Source organism: Ranitomeya imitator, chromosome 5 (assembly GCF_032444005.1).
Source record: "Ranitomeya imitator isolate aRanImi1 chromosome 5, aRanImi1.pri, whole genome shotgun sequence".
Lineage (NCBI taxonomy): Eukaryota > Metazoa > Chordata > Amphibia > Anura > Dendrobatidae > Ranitomeya > Ranitomeya imitator.
Window position 1 is genome coordinate 671,729,796 of NC_091286.1, and position 24,544 is coordinate 671,754,339.

A 24,544-nucleotide genomic window follows, 5' to 3' on the forward strand; every position below is an offset into this window, starting at 1 on the left:
TGAGGGTGAGTAGATACCGAATAAGAATATAATCACCCTCGGACGCGCAATGCTTATTTACAACAGCCTTCCTTCCTAAGAATCAGCCCTTCCGTGGTGTAGAGAGAGGTTGTGTTACACTCCAAGGTGTTCCCCAGGTTGCCTTTCCTGAGCTTCGATCTTCCGGCTCTCGTTTAGTAGCTGTTGGAAACTACGCTGCATTAGGCCTACTAATTGTGTATGGGTGAAACAGTGGCGCATCTGCGGTCCCTCCTTCCACTAGGCCTCCACTGACCTGTCTACTGCGGCCCGTGTACCCCTTGAACCAACCTAATAAAATATTTAAAAAATTAATTTGATTATAAAAAATAAGATCGTGTTGAGATCTCAAATGCAGACATTTTAACAATCAAAACAAACACACAACAAATATCTGGAACTGTACTACAAAGGTCCAACAGCTACAATTTCTTTCTCCTGCAAGAAGTTAACTGAAAGTTTTTTGGAGTTGTTAACACAGATATGGCATCCACCGAGTGTTGTCCTGTCGCGTCTCCTTTAAATTATTTCCAATAAGATGTTAAACTATTAATTTAATAAAATCAATAATTAAAAAAATAATTGAGTAAGTCAAAAGTGTTGTGAATTCTGTGGCTGAGTTCACTTCTGTGGTCACAAGTGGTATTGCAGTCTCTGGGCTTCCTCCCTCAGGTGTTTTGGTGAGCTCGTTGGCTGCCTTGCTATTTAGCTCCACCTGAGTCTGTCTTCCTTGCTCCTTGTCAATGTTCCAGTGTTGGATCTGAGCTACTGCATCTTTCCTTGGGCCTGCTGCTCTGCTAGATAAGTGCTTCTAGTTTGTTTTCTGTTTTTTTTCTGTCCAGCTTGCTATTGTCTTTTGCTGGAAGCTCTGAGAAGCAGAGGGGTGCACCGCCGTGCTGTTAGTTCGGCACGGTGGGTCTTTTTGCCCCTTTGCGTGGTTTTCGTTTTAGGGTTTTTTGTAGACTGCATAGTTCTCTTTGCTATCCTCGCTCTGTCTAGAATATCGGGCCTCACTTTGCTGAATCTATTTCATTCCTACGTTTGTCTTTTCATCTTGCTAACAGTCATTATATGTGGGGGGCTGCCTATTCCTTTGGGGTATTTCTCTGAGGTAAGTCAGGCTTGTATTTCTATCTTCAGGCTAGTCAGCTCCTCAGGCAGTGCCGAGTTGCATAGGTAGTTGTTAGGCGCAATCCACTGCTGCTTATAGTTGTCTGAGGATAGATCAGGTACTGCAGTCTACAGAGATTCCACGTCTCAGAGCTCGTCCTATTGTTTTTGGTTATTGCCAGATCTCTGTATGTGCGCTGATTACTGCACGCTGTGTTGCCTGATTGCCAGCCATAACAGTACAAGGAGCCACACCAATGATTCCCAATAGAGGGAAAAAAGAAATCCTGACATCATTTTTTTTTCTTAGCTCTGTCTTCAGTCTTTTTTTTCCCCTAGACATTAGAGTGCTTCAGGACACAGCTGTGGACATGGATATTCAGGCTCTGTGCTCCTCAATGGATAATCTCGTTGTAAATGTACAAAAGATTCAAGATACTATTGATCAGAAATCGATGCTAGAACCAAGAATTCCGATTCCTGATTTGTTTTTTGGTGACAGAACTAAGTTCCTGAGCTTCAGAAATAATTGTAAGCTATTTTTGGCCTTGAAACCTCATTCTTCTGGTAATCCTATTCAACAGGTTTTGATTATTATTTCTTTTTTGCGCGGCGACCCACAGGACTGGGCGTTTTCTCTTGCACCAGGAGATTCTGCATTGAGTAATGTTGATGCATTTTTCCTGGCGCTCGGATTGCTTTACGATGAGCCTAATTCAGTGGATCAGGCTGAGAAAAATCTGCTGGCTTTATGCCAGGGTCAGGATGATGTAGAAGTATATTGTCAGAAATTTAGGAAATGGTCAGTACTCACTCTGTGGAATGAATCTGCACTAGCGGCTTTGTTCAGAAAGGGTCTCTCTGAAGCTCTTAAGGATGTAATGGTGGGATTTCCTTTGCCTGCTGGTTTGAATGAGTCTATGTCCTTGGCCATTCAGATCGGTCGTCGCTTGCGCGAGCGTAAATCTGTGCACCATCTGGCGGTACTGCCTGAGAGTAAACCTGAGCCTATGCAGTGCGACAGGACTATGACTAAAGTAGAACGGCAAGAACACAGACGTCTGAACAGACTGTGTTTCTATTGTGGTGATTCTACTCATGCTATTTCTAATTGTCCTAAACGCACTAGGCGGTTCGATAGCTCTGCCGTTATTGGTACTGTACAGTCCAAATTCCTTTTGTCCATTACCTTAATGTGCTCTTTGTCATCGTATTCTGTCATGGCGTTTGTGGATTCAGGCGCTGCCCTGAATCTGATGGATTTGGATTATGCTAAACGTTGTGGATTTTTCTTGGAGCCTTTGCGGTGTCCTATTCCGTTGAGAGGAATTGATGCTACACCTTTGGCCAAGAATAAGCCTCAGTACTGGGCCCAGCTGACCATGTGCATGGCTCCTGCACATCAGGAAGTTATTCGCTTTCTGGTACTGCATAATTTGCATGATGTGGTCGTGTTGGGGTTGCCATGGCTACAAACTCATAATCCAGTATTGGATTGGAACTCTATGTCGGTAACCAGCTGGGGTTGTCAGGGAGTACATGGTGATGTTCCATTTTTGTCTATTTCGTCATCCATTCCTTCTGACATCCCAGAGTTCTTGTCGGACTTTCAGGATGTATTTGAAGAGTCCAAGTCTGATGCCCTACCTCCGCATAGGAATTGTGATTGTGCTATCGATTTGATTCCTGGTAGTAAATTCCCTAAGGGTCGTTTATTTAATTTGTCCGTACCTGAACACACCGCTATGCGCAGTTATGTGAAGGAGTCCCTGGAGAAGGGACATATTCGCCCATCGTCGTCACCATTGGGAGCAGGGTTCTTTTTTGTAGCCAAGAAGGATGGTTCGCTAAGACCGTGTATTGATTACCGCCTTCTTAATAAGATCACTGTTAAGTTTCAGTATCCCTTGCCATTGATTTCTGACTTGTTTGCTCGGATTAAGGGGGCTAGTTGGTTTACTAAGATTGATCTTCGTGGTGCGTATAATCTGGTGAGAATCAGGCAGGGAGATGAATGGAAAACGGCATTTAATACGCCCGAGGGTCATTTTGAGTATCTGGTGATGCCGTTCGGACTTGCCAATGCTCCATCTGTTTTTCAGTCTTTTATGCATGACATTTTCCGTGAGTATCTGGATAAATTCTTGATTGTTTACTTGGATGACATTTTGATCTTCTCAGATGATTGGGAGTCTCATGTGAAGCAAGTCAGAATGGTTTTCCAGGTACTGCGTGCTAATTCCTTGTTCGTGAAGGGATCAAAGTGTCTCTTCGGTGTGCAGAAAGTTTCATTTTTGGGGTTCATCTTTTCCCCTTCTACTATCGAGATGGATCCGGTTAAGGTTCAGGCCATCCAGGATTGGACTCAGCCGACATCTCTAAAAAGTCTGCAGAAATTCCTGGGCTTTGCTAATTTTTATCGTCGCTTCATCTGTAATTTTTCTAGCATTGCCAGACCATTGACCGATTTGACCAAGAAGGGTGCTGATTTGGTTAATTGGTCTTCTGCTGCCGTGGAAGCTTTTCAGGAGTTGAAGCGTCGTTTTTGCTGTGCCCCTGTGTTGTGTCAACCTGATGTTTCTCTTCCGTTCCAGGTCGAGGTTGATGCTTCTGAGATTGGTGCAGGGGCGGTTTTGTCACAGAGAGGTTCTGGTTGCTCAGTGTTCAAACCATGTGCTTTCTTTTCCAGGAAATTTTCTGCTGCTGAGCGTAATTATGATGTGGGCAACCGAGAGTTGCTAGCCATGAAGTGGGCATTCGAGGAGTGGCGTCATTGGCTTGAGGGTGCTAAGCATCGCGTGGTGGTATTGACTGATCATAAGAACTTGACTTATCTCGAGTCTGCCAAGCGCTTGAATCCTAGACAGGCCCGTTGGTCGTTATTTTTTGCTCGTTTTGATTTTGTGATTTCATACCTTCCGGGCTCTAAAAATGTGAAGGCGGATGCTCTGTCTAGGAGTTTTGTGCCCGACTCTCCGGGGTTATCTGAGCCGGCGAGTATCCTCAAGGAAGGAGTCATTGTGTCTGCCATCTCCCCTGATTTGCGGAGAGTGTTGCAGAAATTTCAGGCTAATAAACCTGATCGTTGTCCGGCCGAGAAACTGTTCGTCCCTGATAGGTGGACTAGTAAAGTTATCTCTGAACTTCATTGTTCGGTGCTGGCCGGAATCTTTGGTACCAGGGAGTTGGTTGCTAGATCCTTCTGGTGGCCATCTCTGTCACGGGATGTGCGTGCTTTTGTGCAGTCCTGTGGAATTTGTGCTAGGGCTAAGCCCTGCTGTTCACGTGCCAGTGGGTTGCTTTTGCCCTTGCCGGTCCCGAAGAGGCCTTGGACACATATTTCGATGGATTTCATTTCTGACCTTCCCGTTTCTCAAAAAATGTCGGTCATTTGGGTGGTCTGTGATCGCTTTTCTAAAATGGTCCATCTGGTGCCCTTGGTTAAATTGCCTTCCTCCTCTGATTTGGTGCCTTTGTTCTTCCAGCATGTGGTTCGTTTACATGGCATTCCTGAGAATATTGTTTCTGACAGAGGTTCCCAGTTTGTCTCGAGGTTCTGGCGAGCCTTTTGTGGTAGGATGGGCATTGACCTATCTTTCTCTTCGGCCTTCCATCCTCAGACTAATGGCCAGACCGAACGAACCAATCAGACCTTGGAAACATATCTGAGATGTTTTGTTTCCGCTGACCAGGATGATTGGGTGTCATTTTTGCCGTTGGCTGAGTTCGCCCTTAATAATCGGGCCAGCTCGGCTACCTTGGTCTCTCCATTTTTCTGCAATTCTGGGTTCCATCCTCGTTTCTCTTCAGGACAGGTTGAGTCTTCGGACTGTCCTGGTGTGGATTCTGTGGTGGACAGGTTGCAGCAGATCTGGACTCAGGTAGTGGACAATTTGACCTTGTCCCAGGAGAAGGCTCAGCTTTTCGCTAATCGCAGACGCCGTGTGGGACCCCGACTTCGTGTTGGGGATTTGGTTTGGTTATCTTCTCGTCATATTCCTATGAAGGTTTCCTCTCCTAAATTTAAACCTCGTTTTATTGGTCCGTATAGGATTTCTGAGATTCTCAATCCGGTGTCTTTTCGTCTGACCCTCCCAGACTCCTTTTCCATACATAATGTATTCCATAGGTCGTTGTTGAGGAGATACGTGGCACCTATGGTTCCATCTGTGGAGCCTCCTGCCCCTGTTTTGGTGGAGGCGGAATTGGAGTATATTGTGGAGAAGATTTTGGATTCTCGTGTCTCTAGACGGAAACTCCAGTATCTGGTCAAATGGAAGGGTTATGCTCAGGAAGATAATTCCTGGGTTTTTGCCTCTGATGTCCATGTCTGGGCTTCCTCCCTCAGGTGTTTTGGTGAGCTCGTTGGCTGCCTTGCTATTTAGCTCCACCTGAGTCTGTCTTCCTTGCTCCTTGTCAATGTTCCAGTGTTGGATCTGAGCTACTGCATCTTTCCTTGGGCCTGCTGCTCTGCTAGATAAGTGCTTCTAGTTTGTTTTCTGTTTTTTTCTGTCCAGCTTGCTATTGTCTTTTGCTGGAAGCTCTGAGAAGCAGAGGGGTGCACCGCCGTGCTGTTAGTTCGGCACGGTGGGTCTTTTTGCCCCTTTGCGTGGTTTTCGTTTTAGGGTTTTTTGTAGACTGCATAGTTCTCTTTGCTATCCTCGCTCTGTCTAGAATATCGGGCCTCACTTTGCTGAATCTATTTCATTCCTACGTTTGTCTTTTCATCTTGCTAACAGTCATTATATGTGGGGGGCTGCCTATTCCTTTGGGGTATTTCTCTGAGGTAAGTCAGGCTTGTATTTCTATCTTCAGGCTAGTCAGCTCCTCAGGCAGTGCCGAGTTGCATAGGTAGTTGTTAGGCGCAATCCACTGCTGCTTATAGTTGTGTGAGGATAGATCAGGTACTGCAGTCTACAGAGATTCCACGTCTCAGAGCTCGTCCTATTGTTTTTGGTTATTGCCAGATCTCTGTATGTGCGCTGATTTCTGCACGCTGTGTTGCCTGATTGCCAGCCATAACACAAAAGCACATTGCAAATAAACATTAATTACAAATCAAGAAGCATGGCGCGTCCGAGGGTGAGTAGATACCGAATAAGAATATAATCACCCTCGGACGCGCAATGCTTATTTACAACAGCCTTCCTTCCTAAGAATCAGCCCTTCCGTGGTGTAGAGAGAGGTTGTGTTACACTCCAAGGTGTTCCCCAGGTTGCCTTTCCTGAGCTTCGATCTTCCGGCTCTCGTTTAGTAGCTGTTGGAAACTACGCTGCATTAGGCCTACTAATTGTGTATGGGTGAAACAGTGGCGCATCTGCGGTCCCTCCTTCCACTAGGCCTCCACTGACCTGTCTACTGCGGCCCGTGTACCCCTTGAACCAACCTAATAAAATATTTAAAAAAATAATTTGATTATAAAAAATAAGATCGTGTTGAGATCTCAAATGCAGACATTTTAACAATCAAAACAAACACACAACAAATATCTGGAACTGTACTACAAAGGTCCAACAGCTACAATTTCTTTCTCCTGCAAGAAGTTAACTGAAAGTTTTTTGGAGTTGTTAACACAGATATGGCATCCACCGAGTGTTGTCCTGTCGCGTCTCCTTTAAATTATTTCCAATAAGATGTTAAACTATTAATTTAATAAAATCAATAATTAAAAAAATAATTGAGTAAGTCAAAAGCACATTGCAAATAAACATTAATTACAAATCAAGAAGCATGGCGCGTCCGAGGGTGAGTAGATACCGAATAAGAATATAATCACCCTCGGACGCGCAATGCTTATTTACAACAGCCTTCCTTCCTAAGAATCAGCCCTTCCGTGGTGTAGAGAGAGGTTGTGTTACACTCCAAGGTGTTCCCCGGGTTGCCTTTCATGAGCTTCGATCTTCCGGCTCTCGTTTAGTAGTTGGTGGAAACTACGCTGCATTAGGCCTACAAATTTGGTATGGGGTGTAGAGACAGGTTGTGTTACACTCCAAGGTTTTCACCAGGTTGCCTTTCCTGAGCTTCTATCTTCAGGCTCTCATTAAATTGTGGTTAAATGGAACAACTGCATTTGGCGTACTAGTTGGTTTGGGACCTACTATCGGTGTCTGCCACTCCTTGCTGTTCTCCTGGTTTCCTGTCCTGAAATTCCATTTTCAGCCTCTCGTTAAGTAGTTGTTAATGTTAGACTGCATTTGGCCTACTAGTTGGGTTGGGGCCTACTATCGGTGTCTGCCACTCCTTGCTGTTCTCCTCCACTGAACAAAGCTGTGCCGCCTGTTTACTACGGTTGCCAATTTTGAACTGCATTTCGACTACTTACTGATTTGGCCCTACTCTCTGTGTAAGCCTCTCATTCCAGTTGTCCTCCACTGCAATGCCCCCTGGTTATTCCTGTGTTACCAATTTTGAACTGCATTTAGCCCACTTTCTTCTTTGGGCCTATATCTGTGTTTCCACTTCATCGTGCCCATTGCCCAGCCAGTGATAGATGAGTCTGCTGGTACATTGACCCATAACGCAACATTCCCCGTGCACGCTACACAACAACATTGTGACCCTGCTGAAAGTCAGGTTGCTCTTCCCGCATACCATACCACCTTACACGGGGACAAAGAGGAAGGTGCAGATGAAAGTGCAGGTTCCTTCATCAGGTGGGGGGAGGAATACTAGTTGGCGACGTCACTGGCACAGGGCCTCTCATAGTACGCAAAAGTGTTGCTGCCGGTGGGAGGCACCCCCGCCGTGCAAACACACCGCTGTACTTTGAGGGGCCCTGTGCCAGTGCCAATGCCAACGAGTGGGCCCCCCTGCTTGCTCAGGTTCACAGCACTTGCAAAGTTGAAATACTTACCTCTCCCTGCTCCACTGCCGTGACGTGGTCCAGATTTCCTGGGCCCACTAATTACTTGAACCAGCCCTACCCCCCACAACTTTAGCCAAATGACCCCCAATTTCAAATGCCTTCCAATTATTATAAGGTAAATTACGCTTGACAAGCTTCATTAAGAAGAATGGATGGTTTTGACATTAAAATGGGCACTCTAGGTGTTTTCCTGGCCTCCACTCACTGCCGACTATGCTGCCCCATTGACTTGCATTGGGTTTCGTGTTTCGGTCGATCCCGACTTTACTTTGTATGATACAGTATTACATCAATTATGGAATTTGCTCCTCAGACCCTGTGGGATCATCATAACATAGAACCAGACCCCAATCAGAGGACAACAAAACATTCACACTCCTTATCTATAAACTGTTCCAATATCTATGGGCATAACTGTTTATCACTCACATAATGGTAGTTCTGCTTCACGTCACCTGTCTTATCTATGGCACTATTTCTGTGCTGCGTTGTGCATAAATATGCGATTCTTCAGAATTTCTATTAGTCTGTGCCTGATGAAGGGACCTGAGTAGTCTTGAAAGCTTGCAATTCGTTTCCATCTTTTCAGTTAGCCATTAAAAGTTATCAACCACTGAGGACTCTCAATTCTAAATATTTTGAATAATTTTAGACACCTTGTATTACAGCTTTCTGTATAAGGAGCAGCACCCATATTTCTAACTTCCCAACTCACGCTCTGTGAAGTCTCAGAGGGAATATTAATGCCGACCGTAATAATCACAAAAGGCAGCAACAGGTAAGTCGAGTTCTTGAGTGAAGAAGTGGCTGTTGTGTCCTCCTGAGAGGGAAAACTGAGCCAAGTTTAGAAGTAAAACCAGTTCATCTGGTGTAGGCGGGTAAACTGATTAAGAGCAAGTGAGTTTATAGCGTGCAAGTGAGTTTCTAAATAGAATGGTTTACATTGTAAGTGACTTTTTCTAAACAATCAATGATAAAGTTTTATCCATAAACTCATTTGCCTTAGCTCACTACTATATCAGCTTATCAAAAGCCATAGATTAGGACGGTCACTGAACTATCTGTCAAAATCCCGCAGAGCATGAATTGACCCTAAAAGAGTTTACACAGCTTTAAGTTATACTTATTTCCAATGTCCTTTCTAATAATGTATTACATTGACAGCAAAGTTAATTCTCTCCCTACATTCCCAATAATGTTATCACAAGCACAATAATATAAAAATGTGTATAGTCAATATAACTATATAGCACATTTTGGGACCCGATCTAAGGTCTCAATTATTATTGTTTCTTGTTATGTGTGAATTAATTTTGGGGTTTCACCTTGACTCTAAATTAATGTTAGAAAATGAAAATGAATTCTGAATAAAGGAATGACACAACAAAAATAGGCACAAAAAGTAATATTTTTTTAATGCTTTTTCCCTTTTATCCCCTTTAGCCAAAAAACTACAACAATGTGAGTTGAAGCAATACAGTGTATCAGGTAATGTACCCTTCATCAGGCCGGTGATAGAAAAATCAGAGGATGTTGGAGAACGTTCCCTAACTCTACTCCTCAAGAGCCACCAAAAAATCATGATTTCAGGATTTCCTTAGTATTGCCCAGGTGATAATTCAATCAACAGTGCAATATTAACCCCTTAACCCATTACTTGCCAAATTAGCAATTTTCATTTTTTTTTAAATGACAGATTTTTAACGATTTTGTGTCGTAAAGAATCCGAAACATAATTCGCCAAATTTTTACAAGTACGGATTTTTCAAAAAAGGGCGTCCCAATATAAAATTTAAAATGACAATGACCTGATTTCCTGTTTTGAAAACATTCATTTTACAAACACAACGCAAAAGATTGGACCTAATTATAAAAATTATAAAATCTTAGTTGCTAGAAGCAAAAGATTAGGCATCCCAAAAAAAGACATTGGTACATAAAGGGTTAACCCCTAAGGGTGGTTTGCATGTTAATGACCAGGTCAATTTTTACAATTCTGACCACTGTCCCTTTATGAGGTTATAACTCTGAAAAGCTTGCATGAATCCAGGTGATTCTGATAATGTCTTCTCGTGACATATTGTCCTTCATGTTAGTGGTAAAATTTCCTTGACATTACTTGCATGTATTTGTGAAAAAAATGGAAATTTGACGAAAACTTAGGAAATGTCGCAATTTTCCAACTTTGAATTTTCATGCCCTTAGATCACAGATATATGTCGCACAAATTACTTAATAAGTAACATTTCCCACATGTCTACTTTACATCAGCACAATTTTGGAACCAAATTTTTTTTGTTAAGGAGTTGTAAGGGTTAAAATTTGACCAGTAATTTCTCATTTTTTCAAAACAATTTTTTTCAGGGACCACATCACATTTGAAGTCACTTTGAGGAGTCTATATGAAAGAAAATACTCAAAAGTGACACCATTCTAAAAACTGCACCCCTCAAGGTGTTCAAAACTGCAATCAATATGTTTATTAACCCTTCAGGTGATTCACAGGAATTTTTGGAATGTTTAAAAAAAATGAACATTTAACTTTTTTTCACAAAAAATTTACTTCAGATCCAATTTGTTTTATTTTACCAAGGGTAACAGGAGAAAATGGACCCCAAAAGTTGTGCAATTTGTCCTGAGTACACCGATATCCAATATGTGGGGTAAGCCACTATTTGGGCGCATGGCAGAGCTCAGAATGGATGGAGCGCCGTTTGACTTTTCAATGCAAAATTGGCTGGAATTGAGATCGAAAGTCATGTCGTGTTTGGAGAGCCCCTGATGTGCCTAAACAGTGGAAACCCAACAAAATTGAAACTATTTTTGGAACGTAGACCCCCTATGGAACTTATCTAGATGTGTGGTGAGCACTTTGAACCTCCAGTGCTTCACAGAAGTTTATAATGTAGAGCCCTGAAAATTAAAAAATCCTTTTTTTTACACAAAAATGATCTTTTAGCCCCCAATTTTGTATTTTCTCAAGGGTATCTGGAGAAATTGGACCCCAATTTCTAACTCCAACCCTAATACCATCCCTAACCCCACCCCTAACCCGAACACCCCTAACCCTAATCCCAACCCCAACACACCCCTTACCCTAATCCCAACCCTAACCATACTCAAACCCTGACACACCTCTAACCCCAACGTAAATGTAATCCAAACCCTAACCCCAACTCTAGCCCCTACCTTAACTTTAGCACCAACTCTAACTTTAGCCCCAACCCTAAGCCTATCTTTAGTTCCAACCTAACCCTAACTTTAGTCCCAACTGTAACTTTAGCCCCAACTCTAACTTTAGCCCCAACTCTAACACTAATCCTAAAGGGAAAATGGAAATAAATACATTTTTTTATTTTATTAGTTTTCCCTAACTAAGGCGATGATAATGGGGGGTTTGATTTACTGTTTATACTGGGTTTTTATAGCGGGTTTTTATGCTTAGCTGTCACACACTAAAAGACGCTTTTTATTGCAAAAAATATTTTTTGCAATACCACATTCTGAGAACTATAATTTTTCCATATTTTGGTCCACAGAGTGATGTGAGTCTTGTTTCTTGCGGGATGAGTTGACGTTTTTATTAGTACCATTTTTGAGCTCATGACATTTTTGATCGCTTTTTATTCCGATTTTTGTTAGACAGAATGAACAAAAACCAGGAGTTCTTGAATATGTTTTGGAGGGGGCATTTATACCATTCCACGGTTGGTAAAATTGATAAAGCAGTTTTATGCTTTTGGTCAGTACGATTACAGTGATACCTCATTTATATTTTTTTCCCCAAACACTGGACCTACCTCCACCAGCATACATTACTCTCCTCCAGCTACATATAGAAACCCTGCTAATCTTATTAACATTCAGTGCATGCCTTCTCCTATTACTTTCCTCTGTGCTCTCTGGAATGCACGGTCTGTGTGTAACAAACTAACTTACATTCATGATCTTTTCCTCTCTAGTTCCCTTAACCTTCTGGCTATTACAGAAACCTGGATCCAGCACTCAGACACCACTGCTGCTGCTGCGCTCTCGTTTGGTGGGCTGAAATTTTCACATACCACCAGACCTGAGAACAGACAGGGTGGAGGTGTTGGTTTATTCCTTTCATCACAATGTGCTTTCCAGGTCATCCCCCCGGTTCCCTCACTTACATTTCCTTCCTTTGAAGTCCACGCCATCAGACTCTTTAAGCCCTTCCCCTTGCGGGTGGCGGTTGTTTATCGCCCTCCAGGCTCCTCCCACCTGTTTCTAGACCACTTTGCCACCTGGCTTACTCACTTTCTATCCTGTGACATCCCCGCCCTCATCATGGGAGACTTTAACATCCCCATCAATGATGCCCTCTCCCAATCTGCCTCTAATCTTCTTTCTCTAACTTCTTCATTCAACCTCTCACAGTTTACTAATTCTCCTACGCATGAGGACGGGAATACTCTGGACCTGGTTTTCTCCCGTCCCGGAGCGCTGCACGACTTTACTAACTCCCCTCTCCTGCTCTCGGACCACAACCTTCTTTCCTTCTCTGTCAAGAATTGTCTCCTCACCTGGGATATCCCCACTTACCACACTTATCGGAATACACGTACCACTAATACCCAGCAGCTTATGGACAACCTCCACACATCTTTAGCCCCCATCTCCTCCCTCTCCTGTCCAGAATTAGCATTGTCACACTTCAATATTACACTGAAGAATGCCCTGGATGAAGCAGCACCTTCTTCACGCAGAAATACCCGACACAGACAACGGCAGTCCTGGCACACTATGCAAACACGCTTTCTTCAGCGCTGCTCAAGGTGTGCAGAGCGGCAGTGGAAAAAATCTCTCTTAGCAGAAGACTTCATCCACTATAAGTTCATGTTCAAAACCTATAACTCTGCCCTTTCTCTGGCCAAACAATCGTACTTCACCACCCTCATCACCTCACTATCCAACAACCCAAAACAACTTTTTGAAACCTTAAACTCCCTCCTGAAACCTAAAGTACAGGCCACCATCTCCAATCTCAGTGGTGAGGATCTGGCCACTTATTTCCAAGAAAAAAATCAACCACATCCATCAGGATATCTCAGCCCAATCTCCTCAGTGCCTGGATCCCCTTCCCTGCCGCACCTCAAGCTCACTAGACATCTTTGAGCCTGTTTCAGAAGAAGAAGTTTCCAAGCTCCTCACTTCTGCTCGGCCTACAACCTGCAATAGTGACCCCATTCCTTCACCTCTCCTGCAGTCTCTCTCACCAGTGGTCACCACCACTCACCTGACTAAAATATTTAACCTCTCTCTTTCCTCAGGCATCTTTCCCTCCTCATTTAAACATGCCATCATTACCCCTTTACTTAAAAAGCCATCCCTGGACCAGAACTGCACAGCTAACTACAGACCTGTCTCTAACCTTTCCTTCATCTCTAAACTCCTGGAACGCTTGGTCCACTCCCGTCTTATCCGCTATCTCTCGGATAACTCTCTTCTTGACCCCTTACAATCTGGTTTCCGCTCTTTACACACCACTGAAACTGCCCTCACTAAAGTCTCTAATGATCTAATAACAGCTAAATCCAAAGGTCATTGCTCCCTGCTGATTCTCCTGGATCTCTCTGCCGCATTTGACACTGTGCACTCTGACCGCTCCTTCACTGTATCTTTTGCCGGCTCCTCTTCCTCTCCTCGTCCCCTTACTATCGGGGTTCCGCAGGGCTCAGTCCTTGGCCCCCTCCTCTTCTCTCTATACACTGCCCATTGGACAAACAATCAGCAGATTTGGGTTCCAGTACCATCTCTATGCTGACGACACCCAATTATACACTTCTTCCCCCGACATCACCCCTACCCTAATTCAAAATACCAAGGATTGTCTGTCTGCTGTCTCTAACATCATGTCCTCCCTCTATCTGAAACTAAATCTCTCCAAAACTGAACTACTTGTGTTTCTCCCTTCTACTAATCTCACTCTACCCAACATCGAAATTACCCTTCAACCATAACTCCCAAGCAGCATGCCCGCTGTCTTGGGGTGATATTCAACACCGAACTTTCCTTTACTCCCTATATCCGATCACTCACTCGCTCCTGTCACCTGCATCTTAAAAACATCTCCAGAATCCGACCATTTCTCACCTTTGAAACTGCTAAGACTCTTACTGTCACTCTCATTCATTCCCATCTGGACTACTGCAACTCTCTTCTGATCGGTCTCCCTCTTTCCAAACTTTCTCCTCTCCAATCCATCTTAAATGCGGCAGCCAGGATCATATTTCTGTCCAGCCGCTTCACCGATGCCTCCATCTTATGCCAGTCATTACACTGGCTACCCATTCGCTACAGGGTCCAGTATAAACTCATCTCTCTCACCCACAAAGCTCTCCACAGTTCTGCACCGCCTTATATCTTCTCTCTCATCTCCGTCTATCGCCCTACACGTACTTTCCGTTCTACAAATGACCTAAGACTATCTGAACCTCGCACCTCAGTCTTCAAGACTTCTCTCGTGCTGCGCCAGCTCTCTGGAATGCACTTCCCCAGACGATCAGACTGATACCTAGCCCCGACCTATTCAAGCGCGCTTTAAAAACCCATCTCTTCAAACAAGCCTACCAAATCAACTACTCAGTAAACTAACTTTGTCCTGTTCCCTCCTTCCAAATATTATCTGCATGTGAATCTGCACCCTACTATTCATCTGTCTCCACACCCTCCATGCACATGATAACTGCACTTGATACTTGACTATTGCACTTAAACACATGGGCTGATGACCGGATCATGCAGCTTCATATGAAAATCCTTATTTATTATAATTTCCAGACCTGAAATAACAAGCACTTTTCACCTATTGTGCCCCCCCATTTCCTTGTAGATTTTAAGCTTGCGAGCAGGGACCTCACCCCTAATGTCACTGTTTAAATTGTCTTAACTTGTACTGAATTTACTGTCTGTACGTGTCCCCGCTTAATTGTAAAGTTCTGCGGAATTTGTTGGCGCTATATAAATAAAAATTATTATTATTATTATTATATATTTTTTTTAATGTGTTGGCACTTTTACACAATAAAAACTATTTTATAGAAAAAATAATTATTTTTGCATCGCTTTATTCTGAGGGCTATACTTTTTTTTTGCTGATGATGCTGTATGGCAGCTTGTTTTTTGTGGGACAAGATGATGTTTTCGATGGTACTTTGTTTATTTATACCCATCTTTTTGATCGTGTGTTATTCCACTTTTTGTTCGGCGGTATGTTTTTTGAATGGTTTTTTATTTTATTTTTTACGTTGTTCATTGAAGGGGTTAAATAGTGGGACTGTTTTATAGGTCGGATCGTTACGAATGTGGCGATACTAAATATGTGTACTTTTTTTATTTACATAAATAAATGTATTTATTTGAACAATATATATATATATATATTTTTTTTTTCATTTATTTAGGTTTTTTTTTTTTTTTTTTTTTTAGACATGTAACTATATTTTTTTCTTACTTTGTCTCAAGGTGGGACATCCTGGTATAGTGTCAGATAGCTGATCTGACACTTTGCACAGCACTGTGTCAGATCAGCGATCTGACAGACAGTGCTGCAGGCTTGCTGGCACCTGCTCTCAGCAGACGCTTGTAAGCCACCTTCCTGCAGGACCCAGAAAGCCCCCACAGCCATCTTGGATCCGGGGCCTGCAGGGAGGAGGATGGAGGTGATGCTCGGAACAACGCGATCACATGGTTTCAGGGAAGCATGCAGGGAGCCCCCTCCCTGCGCGATGCTTCCATATGGCTCCGGAACGCTGTGATCATGGTTAATCACAGTGTTCCGAGGGTTAATGTGCCTGGAGCGGTCCGTGACTGGATAATAATAATAATAAGCTGACACCTGGCTGCGATCGGCCACGCTCCCTCCGTGAGCACGGCCGATCGCCTATGACATACTATCCTATCGTGGGAATTAAATCCTAGGTCACCTCGATGGGATAGTACATCTAATGGCAGAAATGGGTTAAGTAAATTCTAAAAGCAAGCACTGTTGGTGGTCTTGAGGACTGGAGTTGGGGAACACTGATGTATAAAAATACATAAAAATTTTTTTTGCCTATTATTGTTGTTCTGCTCCTTTACACACTATTATTTTTCTGATGAATTAGGGAGCAATGTGTTTGATGTAAGTGAAATAAAAACCCAAGCTGTTCTTTGACACATAAATTGGAAGTTGATCAACTCATCTTTTGACTATTGAAAATCAATTCTGCTATTTAGGCACTATCTGGGGTCTGAATTATTTTTGGGACTTATCTGGAATCCTGAATTATTTTAAGGTCTCATCTGGGCTAAGATTTGTGGCCATTAAATTTAGGATTTCAATTAACTTGGATGTGGAGACTTGGATCCAAATTCATTTATGGCCAACACATAAAGTAACAATCTGTAGCGCTATAGCATACAAACATGAAATATATGAAATTTGATCTGCATTACTGCACTAGAAAATATGAAAAATTGAGAATATTTAGCACTTAAATTGGCCAGTTCATGTGTGCCAGGAAGCCACGATAAGTCGATTATCTTTCCTGGGAACCTATCTATTGTGGATCCTCTCTTAGACTGAAATCTACATTTATATGGGAAGGTAGAATCCTCCTGTAATTAAACACACCTGAGGCTGAGGGGTGGAGTGCTCAGTCATAAAGCCTAGGTAATGTATACAAATATCAAATTATATTTACATTAGATAGGTTCCCAGCAACGAGATTTGCCTTATCGTGGAGGTGTTCTGTGGTTTTCTGTAGTAAGTGTGTGTTTATCTCTTGGTCCCTGTTCCTGTTTAGTTTATTCCTCCCTGTCCCTATCCTTCTCATTATTGTTGGTTAGTGCTTTTGTACGATAGATGATGATTTTCTGTTATCATACTTTTGTCTTTTATGTCCTGTTTACTTTAAATTTCTGTCCCAGGCTCCTTGAGTTGAGGGAAGATCAGCGATTATCAGGAGCAGAGTAAGGTTGAAATCTCGGGCCTCTCTACCATCAAGAGCACCAAGTCTGATTCCATGTCCACTGGGTGTGGCATTTTTTTGAAAGGAGGCATCTCCATGTGCCTTCTTTTGCTATAAATAACAGACCCTGTATGTGTATGTGTATAGACTGTCCTGAGGAATTGGTGTGACCACCACGAAATGCGCAGAAATAAAGTCTATTCTCTATTACATCTACTTGGACTTCTCTGGTACATTATCCTGACAGGTGAGCAGCGCAGTGTGATGCCCCATTCTCTTCACCTAGAGAAAGATCAAGAGCACCCCCGGGACAGGGGTAGTTGGGGTACAAGTTCCAGGGACAGTTTGAGGCCTCCCTCCCCTACCTAAGACCATCATAGCATAGCATTCGAAATACAGCAAGATTAAACATGTGAATAAATGAGTAATAAGTTAATTACAAGAAAGGTGGAAGAAGCACTTGTGAGATCATTACTTGCTTCTAGTGTCATCCGGCATCATTACATACAAACATTCATATTCTTAATGTTCTGATTATATGTGTAGTCATCCTAGATGTTATACCTTGACATGACTTTAGCTTTTTTTATGGATCTAAAGAATATTGGGTGAAAAGTGGGACATTTACTCATTTTCTATGTGAAGCAGAACTTTCTAATTACACCACATTGGAGTTTATCACATTGTGATGTGCCTCATACATTAGAAAGTCCACCGAACTGTAGATCTAGATCTAACTGAAAACTTTAAGCTTGGAACCAATGTACTGGGATGTTTTCCTCATGGCCTGTTGGATGACTTTTCTCAATGTCTACAAAAAAATAGAACCCACACTAAAACAAATTGTATAAAGTTTATTTTATTATTATTGTTTTTATTATTCTTATTATTATTCATTCATTTTTCATTATCATTTTATTTAAACTTATTACAATACAAAAATGGATGCTGAAAAATTTCCTGATAGATTACAAAATTGTTGAATTATTTTCAATAATTTTTTTTCTATGACGTGAAGTATCCTTCACATTAGGATTGAAGGTGATCATAGTCTATCTGCGAGACACGGCACACATTTTATAAGGTTGTGGGGCACTTGTAACCCCCAGGGCAGGAGTAAGGTCCAGTTTCGCTCCAGGTGGTGGATGGAATGTGAAATGTTGCATCAGTGATGTAAAGAAGAGAAATATCTCCATTTTAGCCAAGGTCTCTCCAGCACAACTTCTTTTCCCTGTAAAGTAGTCCAAAATTATAAATACATGAAGGTTATTAGATTTAAAGATCTTTTTATCTGTGTTTTTCATAATATCTCCTTCAAAGTTGGTTCCATGGAAACATTATCCACTTGGAGACCAGGCCAATTTTGGCCTTGAGGGCATGCTCATTTTTTGTCAATGTAGCTGTAGGAGATTTTGTTTTCTGAAGGAATAAGTATTGTATTCAGCATCGGACTGGAGCACCTTGGGCCTACCAGAGATAATCATTCTTGGGGCCCACTATGTAGCTACATAGAAATAGATGCAAGACCACCAATTGTGCAATAAAAAGCGCTAATATCAGGGTATAATATAAGGTAGTTCACATCTTAATTATGTAGCAAGGGTTGGGGTAGCCCCCTCACAGAATATAATGTAGCCCCCACATAAAATATAACGCAGTCCCCTCTCATAGAATATAATGCAGCACCTCACAAAATATAATGCAACCCCCTCAGGTATAACGCAGTCCCCACCATAGAATATAATGTAGCCCCCTCAAATAGTATAATGCAACCCCCCCTCATATAGTATAATGTAGCCCACCACAGAATATATAATGTAGTCCCCTGAGAGAATGCAGCCCCATCACAGAATATAATGCAGCCCCCCATAGAGTATACTGTAGCCCCCTCATATAGTATGATGTTGACCCCCATAATATAATGTAGTGTAGTCCCCCGAGAATAATGTAGTCCCCCCACAGAATATAATGTAGCCCCCTCATAAAGTATAATGCAGCCCCTCTCCACCCCCATCATTGTCCTCATCACCACCTCCATCATTGCCTTCTCCCCCTCCACCCCTATCATTATCCCCACCACCTCCATCACTGCCCATTCCACCACCTGCATCAATGTTTCTTCCCCCATCATCATTGTCCATTTCATCACCTCCATCATTGCCTCCCCCACCACCATCATTGCCCATCACCTCCATCATTGCCTCCCCCCACCACTATCATTGCCCATCACCTATATCATTGCCTCCCCACCATCATTGCCTATCACCTTCATTGCCTATCACCTCCATCATTGCCCATCACCTCCATCATTGCCTCCCCCACCACTATCATTGCCCATCACCTCCATCATTGCCTCCCCACCATCATTGCCTATCACCTCCATCATTGTCTCCCCCACCACTATCATTGGCAATCACCTCCATCGTCTCCCCCCACCAATATCATTGTCCTTCACCACCACACACACACACCTCACCGCAGTTCATCACACACACGCGGGCACACGCACACGCAAGGCGCACACACACTCTCACAAACATGCAGGCACACACACACACGGGCACAGACACTCTCACATACACACACGCAGGCATACACACACAAACACGCAGGCACACAGCACAGCTCACCTCCCCGCAGCAGCAGCTCATCCCGGCAGCCTCTTCCTTGCTGGAAGCTTTCTGACTGAGACAGCACGCTGGATGATGATGTCATCCAGCTTGGCTGTCTCAGACAGGAAGAAAGACGCTGGGAGGTAAGCTGCTCTTTGAGTCTCTGCCTGTGTGTGTCTGTATGTGTGCAGTGCTTTGTGTGTGTGTGGTGGTGCTGTGTGTGTGTGGTGATGCTTTACATGCGGGCAGTGTTAGCTGCAGCCTGCGGCTAATGCTGCCTACTATTAAAGAGAAATGGTATTCATGCCTCTCCACGCCCATAGCGGTGTGGGGAAGCATGAATATTCATTTTGCTTTAGCAGTGTGGACAGGATCCTGTCTCCAGCTGTTGCTACACTGGCACAGGGCGGGCCCCCTTGACTAGGGGTCCCCATAGCCACTGGCTGGGGGCCCCTGGAGCAGTGGGGCCCTAGGCAGCTGCTGGCCAGTATGCCAGCAGGTGTCAGTGCCTGGTCCCACTGGAGAATCCGTCGGTTCTCCGGTGGGCCAGTCCGAGCCTGATTGTATTGTTAGAAATAATTCTATTATTAATGCACTGATCTTATCCCTCCAAAGAATAAGTCATGTATTATTAACGATACCTATTGAAAATGCTATGAAGGCCTCATTCTTCTTGAAATTTCCATTGGAGTCAAGAAAATGTTCTGGGTAAAACTCATATGGTTTCTCAAAGTAATCTTTATCTCTGAGAGCCGAATGGAAAAGAGCAATCACGCATGTTCCCTGGAAGAAAACACAAAAGCAATACTACTTAAAAAATTGGAGTGATATTTAATTTAGGCAATAACATTTAAAGGGATCCTTTAATTGATAAGTTCTATAGATGAGCTCATTTATTTGAGTGTAATTTAACCCCTTCATGACCTTGGGATTTTCCGTTTTTCCGTGTACGTTTTTCGCTCCCCTCCTTCCCAGAGCCATAATTTTTTTATTTTTCCATCAATATGGCCATTTGAGGGCTTATTTTTTTGTGGTACGAGTTGTACTTTTGAACAACATCATTGGTTATAGCATGTCGTGTAGTAGAAAACGGGAAAAAAATTCCAAGTGCGGTGAAATTGCAAAAAAGTGCAATCCCACACTTGTTTTTTGTTTGGCTTTTTTTTGCTAGGTTCACTAAACGCTAAAACTGACCTGATATTATAATTCTCCAGGTCATTACGAGTTCGTAGACACCAAACATGACTAGGTTATGTTTTATATAAGTGGTGAAACAAAATTCCAAACTTTCCTAAAAAAAAAAATTGCGCCATTTTCCGTTACCCTTAGCGTCTCCATTTTTCGTGATCTGGGGTCGGGTGAGGGGCTATGTTTTGTGTTCCAAGCTGATGTTTTTATTGATACAACTTTTGTGCAGATATATTCTTTTGATCGCCCGATTATTACTTTTAATGCAATGTCGCGACGACCAAAAAACTGTAATTCTGGTGTTTTGAATCTTTTTCTCGCTACGCCATTTAGCGATCAGGTTAATGCTTTTTTTTATTGATAGATCGGGCGATTCTGAATGCAGCGATACCAAATATGTGTAGGTTTGATTTTTTTATTGTTTTATTTTGAATGGGGCAAAAGAGTGGTGATTTAAACTTTTATATATTTTTTTTATTTTTTTCACATTTTTTTAAACTTTTTTTTTACTTTTGCCATGCTGCAATAGCCTCCATGGGAGGCTAGAAGCTGGCACAACTGGATCAGCTCTGCTACATAGCAGTGATCATCAGATCGCTGCTATGCAGCAGAAATGCAGATGTGCTATGAGCGCCGACCACAGGGTGGCGATCAAAGCTAGCGGGGATCAGTAACCATAGAGGTCTCAAGGACCTCTATGGTTACAATGCAGAAGCATCGCCGACCCCCGATCATATGACGGGGGTCAGCGACGCGCTCATTTCTGGCCGCATGCCGGAAGTGGTAGTTAAATGCCGCTGTCTGCGTTTGACAGCGGCATTTAACTACTTAATAGCGGCGGGTGAATCGCGATTTCACACGCCACTATTGCGGGCACATGTCAGCTGTTTTGTACCGCCAGAGCCCGCATCAAAGCAGGGCTTCTGACCTCGGACGTACTATACCGTCCAAGGTCAGAAAGGGGTTAATAATACAAGAATTTTACATAATTTCATATCCTCCAGAATACAGATTTTCATGTAAATATGCCAGCTAGCTGCCCAGCAAAAGTTGATAAAAACCTCACTAATATTAAAGCTCACCTTTTCCCCTTTCCTCGCTGCTCGGCATGCGATTCTCAGCGGCTCTTCTCTCCACCATCATGTCACATGCCCGGTCTCTTCATTCTAGAATGGGACTTCTGGCAGCGATCAGACCTCGGAGGTCACTATGAGTCGTAAAATTGTGATGGACCATGATGTCACCACTTATGCCACTTCGGCAGGGTGCACAGTAACCTCAGAGGCCTGATTATACCTGAAAGTCACGTCTATGAGCGAAAAGGCCGGAGATGCGGAATTGTGTCAGATCTCATCACTAGTCAGTTGTAATCATCACTAGATTTTATAAGGGAATATATTCTAACTTCATGGGCTGGGAGAAAGGAAAAGTTGTGTCCACCTCCTGTTTCTTGAGATGTGCTATGGTGCTTTTTTGTACTTTTACAGTCAAAAAATCAGAGTGGTGTATGTGCTTTTTAGAAGAATTGGAAGGTTTACCTTAAGAAAGGCGATTTGTGATTTAGCCTTTGTCCTTTCAGTGAAACATAATCTCATTGATAATGCCCAACCTCTTGAGACCATTCTCCTTTTTAGTCCTATGTCTACCTAATGATGTCCTAATGTTGCTCTCTGCCATAGTTGTATCTTGTAGATGTTTGGCTTCCACTTAATCTTTCTGTTCCATAGCCTTCATAACTGATGGGACAACACTATACCCTATCACATTTGAGAATTTTCTTGATGACCTAACACCTGTACACCTTTATTTCCTTCTTTATTTTCCCATTTAAAACATATTACTTAAGTCTTGTGTCTAGTTCTCGAAGTTGAGTTCTCATTCTCTAGTCTACTGTATGTCACCATCCAGTAATGGATCTGCTTTCTATCGATATAATCTTATTAGTCTTTTATCCTCTGGACTTTGCTGCTTTGTTCACAGATTACCTTCTTCTTTTCCATTATCCTTTTCCCTACGTCCATGTTTGCCCAGGTAATGTAGCTCATGTCTCTGTCTGAAATCACAATACCATTCCATTTTTAATGGCACAAAAGAATAAACAATGAAATGTTGGCACTACCTTTGGAATAAAATAACCATGAAAAGTGACATCTTGAGAGGTAGAATGTGACACTATCGGCACAATATCCCCAAACCTAAGGATTTCATGGATGACGGCGTCAGTATACGGCATTTGTTTCCTGTGTTCTGTCTGAGGTTGTGCCGACCCGATGACTCGTTCAATTTCATTTTGCACTTTTACTGTCAAAACAGATATGTACAAATATGCGCACATTAAATTCTAACTTAAAACACAGAATGCAGCAAAAAATAATTTCTAGGGGGTTGATTGATATACAGTATCTTAAAAAATAGTTGCAACCTGCTAAGAAAAAATCATCAATATATTTTCCAATATTTAATGAAATTTTAACAATATTCTAGAAATTGTGATAATGCAGAGCTTGTTTCCCATACCGACCTCCTTGGAATCCTGGAATTTTCCAGCAGAAAAAAAACAACTTTGAGACTTCTTTACTTGAATGGGGTTGAGCTGCAGCACGAATAGCAGCCACATCACGAGACTGTCACAATGTCTAGCATCGAACAGACCATAATCTCCAGTGAGCACCACAGACTTTTGGTTCTATCAAAGTCACTGACCTCTGGGACCCCCACAACTCAAACATTGATGTCCTTTTCTAAGGCTAGGCTATCAATTTGTAATCCCAGAAACACCTTTAATACATTATTCTTTGATAACCAATCTAAGTTTAACATCAAGGTCTTTCCTATAGATGCTATAACCTGGTACATTACCCATATGTTAGTGTTGAATTTATACATTTTTATGGAAACTTTCTCCTATCACCACAGACATCTTGAGCATCTGCTCAATTTCTATAACTCTTGATCCATGTGACGCCACATCATTTGACCATGCCTATCACTAGTCCCCAGCGGTAATCTTTATTTTTTCTTTTGGGATAGTGTTAGGGCTGTCAGAATGCACCAAATAATATGAAGGAAGAAACATGGTGCGTTCGCAGCCCGGGGTCCACCGTGCAGAGATGACACCTGCTGCTCGGTAATGGCAGAATATACGTCGGTATAATGCGAACACACATGGGTTAACTTCTCCCGGTAAGTAAGGAGGCTAACCCTGTTGCTTCACAGGGCCGCAATACCACTGAGTGAATGCTAGTGTTAGGTGACAGGACTCTGCTCCAAGGACACAGAGTTAGAGTCCCTCTAGACCCACTAGCGCTCAGTGCCGAAACTGCTGTGCCAGGGAGAAACCTAAATAATAAAGATTTAGTGTTCTGAGTGTGCGCAGCACCGCTCTGGCGGACGCCACTAACCGCCCTAGCTAGGGACCGGATCACGCACTAAATGCACATGTGGCCACACTGGCAGATGCTGCTGAGATGACGCAGTACAATCATGCCTTGTGCAGAATGGCACAGACTGGTGCTAGTCAGCTCCAACACCCAAACCATACATAACAACGCTAAGGAGGGATTGATTAGGAGATTTCACCAGATATCAAACACTCATCCACACACACATGGTATACGTTTTATACTGGCGCATGGCTGAGAGGCCATGCAATCCTTTTATAGCGGCGTCCTTCCGGGACCTTCCCAGTCGTCTAATCAGGGCTGCTTAAGGACCTGAGCATGTGACCCCCGACCTCCAATGGGAGGTCGTCCCACGGGCATGCTCAGTTGAGAAAA

The 24,544-nt window shown here is 42.9% G+C and overlaps 2 protein-coding genes and 1 long non-coding RNA gene across 6 annotated transcripts in view; 1 reads left to right on the forward strand and 2 right to left on the reverse strand.

The window, feature by feature from the left end:
* Positions 1-24,544, reverse strand: part of LOC138638752 (cytochrome P450 2K4-like) — a 179,734-nt gene that overhangs the window by 43,410 nt on the left and 111,780 nt on the right. The gene's annotated exons all lie outside the window — the stretch shown is intronic.
* LOC138680968 (uncharacterized) lies at positions 8,674-17,178 on the forward strand. The gene is made up of 3 exons (XR_011321862.1): positions 8,674-8,771; positions 9,437-9,481; positions 16,928-17,178. It is a non-coding gene; the product is annotated as an uncharacterized lncRNA (long non-coding RNA).
* The window catches only part of LOC138638753 (cytochrome P450 2K4-like), a 114,553-nt gene continuing 107,816 nt past the window's right edge, over positions 17,808-24,544 (reverse strand). For all 4 annotated transcript variants that reach the window (XM_069728309.1, XM_069728308.1, XM_069728310.1 and 1 more), the window contains 3 exons: positions 22,888-23,069; positions 20,222-20,363; positions 17,808-18,199 (listed from right to left, as the gene is read on the reverse strand). In XM_069728309.1, coding sequence (XP_069584410.1) covers positions 18,021-18,199; positions 20,222-20,363; positions 22,888-23,069 — 503 coding nt within the window. In that variant the 3' untranslated portion in view covers positions 17,808-18,020. The remainder of the gene's footprint in view (positions 18,200-20,221; positions 20,364-22,887; positions 23,070-24,544) is intronic.